Below are 10627 nucleotides of genomic sequence, written 5' to 3'. Positions count from 1 at the left end.
AGATCAAGTTTAAATTTGGTCGGAAATTTCCGGGTCGTCACACGTGGCGCCATCTCAACCAATTCGATGACGTGACGCCTATGTGGATGCATATGTGGATGACTTTTCATTTAAATATCTATTTTTATACAGCTCTTAGTTCAATAAGTGAAATTGATGTTCTTTTGTCACAATCTCAAATTTGGTTTGTTTCTAGGAGACAATGAATCAAACACCCCTTCCCATTAATACAGAAAAAAGTGAACAACCCCTTAGACCATAAATGCCTTCAACTTCGTCATACTGGTTTGGAGTGTTTCACGTGATGATGTTTCAATTGTTGTACATCGTCTGTTTGATGTTGTATTGGTTTGAATGTGCTTCTACAATCAACAATTTTATTTTTTTATTTTTTTGTACAATTGAGGTTAATTGCATAATATATATATATATATATATATATATATATATATATATATATATATATATATATATATATATATATATATATATATATATATATATATATATATATATATAAAAGAAATGCATAAAATACATTGGACCAGCCTTTTTTTCAGGATTCGGGATTTGTAATAATTAAAAAAATGAAAATTAAACAACTTGCCATTTTTCCAAGATACGTAACAATTTTTTATCCTAAAAAATTGAGAAACACTATTTTATGTAGCAAATAACAAATCAAATTACGGCATACTCTTTGCGGTTTGTACTTTGCTGGTTACATACCAATGGTCTCCTAAACTTTTAACACCGACACACATATTCTTTAAACCTCTAAGACCATTTCTTATGAGCGAGAACGTGCCAAAGTTGTTGGACCACAACGGTCACTGTGCGGCCATTGTGGTTCCCATTGTTGTGCCGTTGTGGTCCAGAACAACGATAGAAACGACGGTCGTGAAATTGAAATGGAGGGCTGTGATTGGCTATTGATTTTGACCAGGTTACCGTTGCAAGTTTAATTTTAATAAATTTTTATTTTTTAAATATTTAAATCTTTATTTCTGTATACACATACACTATCCCAATCATTTTTTATTAAACATTCTCTAATTATCCATTCTTTTTTTCTTAAATATTCTTCCATTTTTTCAAACAATCAAAATGTCTTCAATCTTCATCATCTAATAATCAAGAAAATTCAAATAATCAATTCCCCAATAATCAAAACGTTCAATTTTTTAACGAATTTGGGTTTTCCACCGAAACAAACATGTCGAATCTATTGGCGTTTGGGACTCCCAATGTTCCGGGTTTGGCAACCAGATTACGACTCCAAAATTCGAGCATTCAACGAAATTTATTTGGGAACCAACAACCAACTATGACGGTATATGCAATAACAACAAGCTCAACACAGGTCATGGGAACAATTTCAACAATGGCAACAACAACAAACCGAGCAACATATTGAGCAACAACAACCGAAAACTCAAAAAGAAGCGGTTGAACCCAAGCCTTCTTCGCGACGGAGAGGAAACAAACGAAAGGAAAAAGGTATAAATTATTTTTTATGTATTAATATATATATGTAAACCGAGTATATTTATTATTAATATATATCTATTAATATATACGTTTTAATATATATATATATATATATATATATATATATATATATATATATATATATATATATATATATATATATATATATATATATATATATTTGTTAGTGTAAACAAAAATATATATGTTAAGATTATGTATATGTATTAATATATATGTGGTGAAAATGATGAAGATATTTTCGACCAATCCCTTGAATCGTACCAAAATGTTTATGCGAAAGAGTACAAATGGAAGGAAGCTTTTATGGTTTTAAAACAACATCCTACTTGGTATGCACCTCGATCGTCAACCTCATGTCGAACCGAAAAATGTTGAAGAATTCGGTACTTCTGAAGTTCTGAACCCGGACTAGTGAATCTTTCACAAAACCAACAAGGCGATATGTTTGGAAAGATAGGTTTCATCAACCACCCTGACATAATCAATCAAGGAAAGCATCTAGGAATTCTGCGTCTTCTGATGCAGGAACGTCTTCACGACGATCAACATCATCCAAATTGGATGAGTTCGTGGATAACTACAACAAAAGGTTCATTAATGTCGACAAAAGAGGAAGCCTCGGCTGAATTCAAAGAATATGTTATCCTCCAATCAGCTATATCGAGTATCGGTTTCCTGACCACATCAACCGAGAATATGAAGAACAAAAAGGATGTCAAGCGCGTGAATAAGTTTAAATCGTTTTTATACAACAAGTTTAGGGATTACATTGAGATATCGGATGACGATAACGATGCTGACGACTAGTAGTAGTTTAGGTCGTTAAAATATGAACTTTTAAACTTATGTATTTTTTTTAAGTCTTAATTTTAAATTATGTATTTTTTTTTGGCTTTTTAGGATTTTTATTATTAAAATTTCTATGTTTTTTGTTTATATTTACTTATTTATTTAATCTATCTATCTATTTATCTATCTATCTATCTATACATTCTATAAATCGCATGATGATAATCCTACGTGTTATTTTCTTAATTAAACTAAATTAAATAATCATACGTGTCATTTTCTTAATTTAAATGAATTAAATAATTTTACATGTCATTATCTTAATTAAATTAAATTAAATCATTATTAATATATTTATATTTAAATATATATTATGAAAATCTTAAAGATTACGTTTATAGAAAAAGAACAAAGCCATTCACGTATTTATTTGAATTTATTATGTAATAATGGTATGACTAAATCTTTTCCTTTATTATATTATATATTATTATTGATTCATTCATTTTTGTTATAATATAGAGTATATGTAACAAATTTTTTTGTGTCTTTATATTTATGTTATCAATTTGTCAAAACTTTTAACTTATCGTTAACTACAAATTTTATTTACGTAAATATGATAAACTATATAATAAAATAAAACTAAAATTAAATAAAATTAGTAGAATATAATACAAATAGAGATGTAAATAAAAACTATAATTACCGATCAGTTTCAATGCAACTTTTTACGGGCTCATTTTTTATGTTTTATCGATTATTTGTCAATTGAAGTTAAAATGATTTCAACGGACGGATTCATAAATTATGCATTAGTATATTAATGTTTTCAATACAAATATTATCACTAATAAAAGAGTATTTTTTATGGTAATTGTATTATACATTTAATACATATCAATACTAACTTTATCGAACATGGAACTTTGTTTTTATATTTTATACAATTGTCGTGCAACGCACGAGCTCATAAAACTAGTTATGATATATAATGTCTATTGTTTTTATTAAACTAATAAAAAATGAAAAATAAATGACACATCAGCACCTCACAACATCACAACACCACACCACAACAGCACAACACCACAACACTACAACGTCCCCTCAGTCCCACAACAATGTCACGTCATATAAAATTCCCTCGACAACACAACACTACAACAATTCTAGTCAGCGTAGGGTCTAACAGCAAAGACCAGGCTGCACCTTGCGGTTTGCAATTTGCTAAGTAGTGGGACATTTTTTCAATACTCCGTACTTTTTAAGCAATTTGCTAAGTTGTTAGGAAAGCATCGACATTCTTTTTTGTAAGCAATATTATAAAGAAACAAGTAGCAAGATGCTAGAAAAAAACTCGTACAATACTAAGTCAAGCAATTAAATTCGACAACTTATTTCCTCTAGCGTTAACCAAGAGAAAGCGGTAAGCCGAGTAAGCAGCATGCTATCGAAAAGATTACATTTTACTAAATTGGACTTACACATATAAAAATGTAGGTATATATTAATAAGTTATTGTTACTATTTCAAACTACAAATTGTACTATGTAAGTCAAATAGAGCAGTGATGATTGATGAACCACCAGTCAAGATGATGGATTAGTAACTACTAAGTTGTACAATTAAAAGCAATTAAAAGGTTTTCTCCTATATACCAAAAGGCTTTTAGTATAGTACTCTAGCAGTATGTGAACATACATATTACCAGAGTTCGGTTATGGTGTAGTTTGCAAGTCGATCGTTCTAAGGAAAAAATATGTTTCTTGGCAAAAGGTATAGATCGACAGGAATACACTAGTTTTGTGTTTGCATTGAAAAATCATCAAACTCAACCCGTAAAGGTCGAATGCCTATAAATACCTCTACCGAATATCCCATGGGTATCATCCCATTTAGTTAAGGGTTGTAAATCTTTGTCAATTTTGACAAAGGCTTGCACATGGTGGGCTTAAGAGCCAACGGGTACCATTAACCTATTAGCTAATTGGTAAGATGAAGTTTTTTTTTGTAGCTGCAAGTCAAAATTCCTTTTCCTATATGTCAGTCAAAGTTAAACAAAAGCTGGATCACACACAAACAAAAGTTACAAACTTAACAGTCATATAATGCACAAACATGTTTGACCATTCACAAATACATAACATAAGCATCTAGTATGCCAACTTGACAGAAACTGAAAGCAAATGCTCAGTTGACCATTTTTTATAGCACTAACAAGCATCACAACTTATTGTTATTATTACGTAGTATTATATATTACAGAGTAATATAAAGGTTAAGAAGGAGGTTTTAGCATCTTACAACAGCCTCCTCAATATCCTTCCTTCCTAAATACACATCTTCAAATGTACCAAGTGGACGCGTCTTGACCAAACGCGGTACGTGCATCAAATTTGTAGTCAAGGGTATCATTGTCATTTTCACTTAAGTCGTTGCCAGGACCAAAATTGAAAAAACCATCATCAAGTTGAACCGGATCAAGATTCCCAGAGTTGAACTCGTTATTGTTCTTTTGTTGAAGATTCATATCGTAAAATGACATGAGATCAGCAATCATTCTTTGACCATCTTCCGGCAGTCCAAGTTCTGCAACGCCACCACCGCCAGTGCCACCGTATGGTGGTGGTGCTGCAAGGCGGTTCAAGAGCAGCGGGACCGTATTGACCTTAGTTTGACTAAATGATGTCATACCAAACACAGGTGGTTTCTCAAGATTGTTCATCTCGATGTTCGGGCGGTACGCACAATTAATTTGGTGGTTGTTCCTAGTAGATATGTCACGAAACCCTACACGAACATCGTTATACGGGCATTTAGAATACTCACACGTGTAAATCTTTGACTGAGGCTGACTTTCGTTAGACGATTGCTTTCGTTTCATCGTGAAATTCCTGGAGTTCATCGAGTCAACTATCTCCCCTTTGACTTGAACAAGCGGGACCGATCCCGCCATTCCTAAACCGTATACGTTTTTTGGCTTGCAGTCATCTAACGCAAAAACCGAATCATCAACCGCACCCTCAACATCATAATCGCTCGTGTCATTAACCAGATAACTGCCAACTGTTTCAACAGGGTGGGTGTTTGGATACGCGTTTTTGCAAAGTGCTTCCTCTTGGTTGATAATCGAAATCCACGTAGCGCTTTCTTTAGCGGTCATCTTGTCTTGTAAGCATTTCGACTGCCTAACGAGTTTCCGTATCTTATCGATATTTGGCGACATATGCTTAATTACGGCGGTCAACACGTTGACTTTCCACGCCTTTTTTAGATCGTGTGGCTTCTTATACGGTGGCGGGTCGTTTTCACTCGCCATCCCTAAATCGACCCACCATTGCTCGTTTCCGTTAGGCCACCATGGCGGCGCAACACCCTTTTCTAACGGAAACCGACGTTGCGGTGGGTCACAATGTTGCATTAAAGCCGACAATAGCGAGCCAAGTGTCGTATCCTGAAGTTCTTGTAATGTGTGAGGAGTCGAAACGAGCACCGGCGTATCGTTTTCTCCGGGACCCGCGTGGTCCACGCGATATTTCGAGATGGCGGCGGGCCCGTTTCGATCAAACCGAACCTTTTCTTTCCACCATTCCCGTAGATTATCGGACGCTCCGGTAACGGGTTTACCGTTTTCGGGAATGATTCCGTAAACGAACCCTTGAGCTTGACAAACTTCCATCATTTTAAGCATGTATTTCAAGATCCCGTCTTGTGCGCGAGACATCTTTTTTCGTCTCGCTTGTTCTTGGGATTGTTTTTGTTTTGCGATATCGATGATACCTTCTTTACATTTCTTTTGATCTTTTAGTCTGCGATAAAGCATTTTGTCACGCCACATCCTTCTTTCAAGTTCATCGATATCCATTTCATCATCACTGTAATTGTACTCTTCTTCCATGGCTGCTTCTTCAGTTTCGGTCTCGATTTCGAATGGAGGAGCCGACAGGAAATCGAAGTTTCCACAAAATCCCATTCCATCAAACAACGCCATTTCGATCCAGTTAATGTTAATCAAGATTTAAATGTATTTTTTTTTAACTTTTTGAATATTAATAGTCAATCAGCTATTCTCCTGACACAATCATAAACATAAAAGTTAGTAACAAACATAAAGAACTCAAATAATGAGTCTGAAAAATCGATAATTAAGAAACTTATATGGTGTTTAGATGTGCGTTTTGAGGGTAATTATATATTTAAACCGTGAATTTAAAGTTTATGTTTTACTTTAAGCCGTAACAGATAATAATATAGCTTTAAGCGAAACCGAATAAAAGAACAGAACAAACAATAAATAAATTATTAAGATCAGTAGTATAATAGCAGAAAGTTACAAGCAATTGACTTCCTAAACCTTGGTGTTTAGCTTTCATACTCTGAACACAGTAATATCTGTAAATTTGACATAATTTTAATACAGATTGATCACATATTAGAAAACAATAAGCAGAAAAAAAAAAAAAAAAAAAATAGAACTTCATATATTTATTCATTCTGAAGAACCTAAAACTAAAACTTACGAATGATGAAAAAATAAAGTTTCTTTAAATCAATTTTAAATTTTATTTTTTGGTTGAAAATGGAATAAACACACCACAAAGTTGTATTCTTTCCATTTAAACGGATCTAATCCAAAGAATAATAATTATGAAAAACTATTATAAAAAAATCAGGGAAATTAAATTGACAACCTCTACAGTACTTATAAAGATGCAAACAACATCAATCGCAAAACCCCTATGAACATGTAAAAGTTCAACAAACGGGCTTACATGATTCATCAAAAAGATGATGAATCTATTTACAAAATCAAAAGGGTGTCAAGTAAAAAGGTGGAATGAACTTACAAAGCTCTAAGCTTTATGTCTTTTTGCTTCACTTCACTTCACTTCACTAAAGCAGGAAAGCTCAAACCATATTTCAGTAAATAGGAAAAGCGCTTCTTACGATCAATCTGTGTAGAGCTCTGAACATACAATCAAAACAACTGAGACTAAATAAATAATTAATACTTAATAATTAATAAAAATAAAGTGGAGTATAGAATTATTTTAAGAAAAAGGTGAAGGGTATTTTGGAAAACAAGTTTTTTGAATGGGGAGAGATTGTTTGTTATGTACACAACCATTATGCTTTATAGTACTCTACTGTACAATACTGTAAAACATGATAATTGTGTACATAATAAAAATGGGTTATGTACATATCACCACCCTTTTTGAATTATACAAGTGATCTCAATGGTGAAGTTCCTTCCGGGACTAGGTGCTACATTAGTGTCACATCAACACTTCTTTCTTATGACTAAACGCATGACTAAACACTCTCAGCAGTGACATTCATTCTTTCCATTAGTTAATTAAATCTAGAAGTTTAAAAGCAAAAAATATTATATAAATTAAAAATCCCTTCCGTCCTGAAATATTTAACGAAATCACGAATGAAGAGATTGAAGGGCGGCTCCTTGGGCGTCTTGATGCCATTGATGTCCTCCTGGTCGGAGGTGTGGGCGGGAGGGAGGACAAGACCATTCGGACCAACCTAAGGTGATTTTATTTTTTGTTTATACTTCATCTATCCCGGACAATAACTCTGTATATTACAACACAACTATTAGTTCACAGTAATAAGACTATGAACACCAGACTCTCACTTTATACAATAAATAAGAATTGAAGTGCAGAAAATGAGAGAACACGATGAATAGAATGAAAGACTGATAATTGATCGTGCAAAGTACAAATTACAAAATAAAGCATACGTCCTATTTATACACGTAAAAACCAAATCTGGAGTTTTGATTTTCATAACTACATACCTATAAAAGTGGAAAAGATAAACTAAAACAAGTCAAATCAACTATTAACTAAGAAGTCAACTCTGGAGATAAAAATCAAATCTTTAAAACAAATCTTCTTAAATAACAAGCATATCTTCAGAATATTCTATGACTTTGGCTTCAAGAAATCATCATACGTTTACTTCAGTAATTCCAGAGTCTGCAACTTCAGACTTTAAATCTTTAGACTCTAAAACTGCAAAACACTTTTGACTCATCAGATTATTAATTCTATTTTTCCCAACAATCTCCCCCTATCTGATGATGTCAAAATCACCTGTACTCCTAAACAAACATCTTTGCATACTCCCTTTCAATTACCTTGCACTTGCTCTTCATATGAGAAATTTTCTTCAACATGCTCAGCTTGCTATGCAAGTGCTTTAACAACTGCATCCTGAAAGGAGATGTTTGCTGTGTTTCACATCTGGACAGTAGACTAATCAACATTTCAATGCCAGCCCCTTCAAAATGATCACACCTAATTAACATCCTTTGATTTCCAGTGGTCTTAATCATTAAGCCATCCAAGTATTCAACATACTTATTGTCCACAAACTCCATATGCTCAGGAACAGCATATCTTCCAACATTTCCCTTAACTCTTCTTTCTTTCATCTCCATATTAAAAGCCCCACAAAACACCTCATAATCTTAGAGCTTATGAACCCCTCTTCAAACACTAAGTGAACCAACATAAACACCATTTTTAAAACTTCATCCAAAATAACATGATTCCCTGCACACTCCTTAATACAAAAAGCTATGCCTCTCCATTCACAAAAACCCAAACGAACTATTTGATTTATTTTAACCCTTAATCTCCTGTCTGACATATGAGTCATTGTTAGTAATAGAATTACACCTTCAAACTCAGACCTTTCAACCTCAACTTTCACAATGTCACCAGCATATCTTCTGAATCTGAACCTCTTGTTCATCTGAGCCCTAAGATCACCATCTGTTCTTTGTGTAGCAGCAACCAAAATACCAATAGAACTACCCTGTTTATCACCAGCACCCTTATCAGTAATATCCTCCCCCTCAATTTGAATCTTCTTAGATTGCTCCCCCTCAATACCTGCATCATTTGATCTTTTTCTTTTCTCCCCCTTTTTGACATCATCCAAAGGAAGAGAAGATAAGAACTTCCAAATTTCAGTCTGTTTAGCTTTGAGGGAAGAAATGTCAGATGCAAACTCAGTAAAACATTCTTTTAGTTCATCAACACCAGCCATTCTTTTCTCCAGTTCTGCCAACATTTGATTAATCTCTGTTACAGACCCTGAACCACTTGGACCAATCAACCCCTGCATATCCCCAACCAACCTCCTCACCTCCATCAACTCAGCTTTAGAAACAAAATTATTATTAAAGTGAAGATTAAGATTATTAAATTTAGACTGCACAACAGAAAGCTTGTCATCAAACTCCTTAGTCAACCTGGTCAAACCCTGATGTAGTCCAATCATGGTGACTTGTGCCTCAGTCTGGGAAGTCATGCCAATGGATGTGGGTAGGGTTGGTATGTCCTCACAGCCTTCCTTGAAATTATAACACCCTGTTTTTTTTTTTAATCACAGCGGAAGGCCTGTTTATTTATTCCAATACAAATATATAAAAGACGCATGTATAACACATCACTATGTAAAATCCTGGTGTTATGTTAAAACAATAATATTATTATCTTATTACAAAATACACGACATCAGAGTTTTTGACTTGTCAAACATATCTTCCAACAGTCCGTCTCCCTTAAATCTAACAAGCATGCAACAGTCAACCTGCAGGGAATAGGAGGGGTTAGCACAAGGCTAAGTGAGTGTAACGAAACTACAGGTCTAGCATACAGTAATAAATGATACCCTATAGCCACAACTAACAACAACAGGGTAACAACATCAACCGCTCAACGGCTCAAGAGGATCGGCGGCTTGTACGGGCCATTAACCACTAATTGATCAGGTTAGGGCTTACCGATAGTCCCTGCTACTCAATCCACAGTATAGTTATCCGAACGCAGGGGATGCGTCATTCAATACTATACTCCACAATCAGTAGCACGTGGACCCAACCATTCCAACTTAGTTGACCTCATTATCTCCGACCATTCCAACTTAGTCGGGACTGCCACTATGTGCACATAACAACTGGGATCACACAATCATGTAGTGGGAACAGATTTACACAATCTAAGGTCAGGCCATCTTCTGACACATGGCAACCTACGGATACAGTAGCACAGCTTACTACTTTACACTACAACTGTAGGTTAGTCCCACTCACCGATTACCCGCAAAACTCAGTAGTCTAATGTCACTGGGTCTTCTCCTCGTCTGTATCACCTGAGAACAATACCCACAAGTTAGTAAATCGTATCCCAATTACTAACAATATAACATTATATACAATATATATATATATATTTATACACACATATATACACATATATGTACTTCTCATGATTTCGTAACATAATAT

The 10627-nt window shown here is 34.1% G+C and overlaps 1 protein-coding gene across 1 annotated transcript; it reads right to left on the bottom strand.

Annotated features, from left to right (window-relative positions):
- Nucleotides 1–4391: 4391 nt before the first annotated feature.
- On the bottom strand, nucleotides 4392–7293 carry LOC139892058 (ETHYLENE INSENSITIVE 3-like 1 protein). Its single transcript, XM_071875090.1, has 2 exons — nucleotides 7155–7293; nucleotides 4392–6379 (listed from the first exon to the last, which is right to left on the bottom strand). The coding sequence occupies exon 2, from the start codon at nucleotides 6296–6298 to the stop codon at nucleotides 4652–4654; it is 1647 nt and encodes a 548-aa protein (XP_071731191.1). The 5' UTR covers nucleotides 6299–6379; nucleotides 7155–7293; the 3' UTR covers nucleotides 4392–4651.
- Between the last annotated feature and the right edge of the window lie 3334 nt (nucleotides 7294–10627).

Source organism: Rutidosis leptorrhynchoides, chromosome 2 (assembly GCF_046630445.1).
Source record: "Rutidosis leptorrhynchoides isolate AG116_Rl617_1_P2 chromosome 2, CSIRO_AGI_Rlap_v1, whole genome shotgun sequence".
Taxonomy (NCBI): Eukaryota; Viridiplantae; Streptophyta; class Magnoliopsida; order Asterales; family Asteraceae; genus Rutidosis; species Rutidosis leptorrhynchoides.
The sequence above is the reverse complement of the archived record's forward strand: the minus strand, read 5'-3'. Positions and strand labels throughout refer to the sequence as shown.

Coding starts and splice junctions, on each gene's coding strand:
- LOC139892058 (XM_071875090.1), bottom strand. CDS start 6,298: ATGGCGTTGTTTGATGGAATGGGATTTTGTGGAAACTTCGATTTCCTG.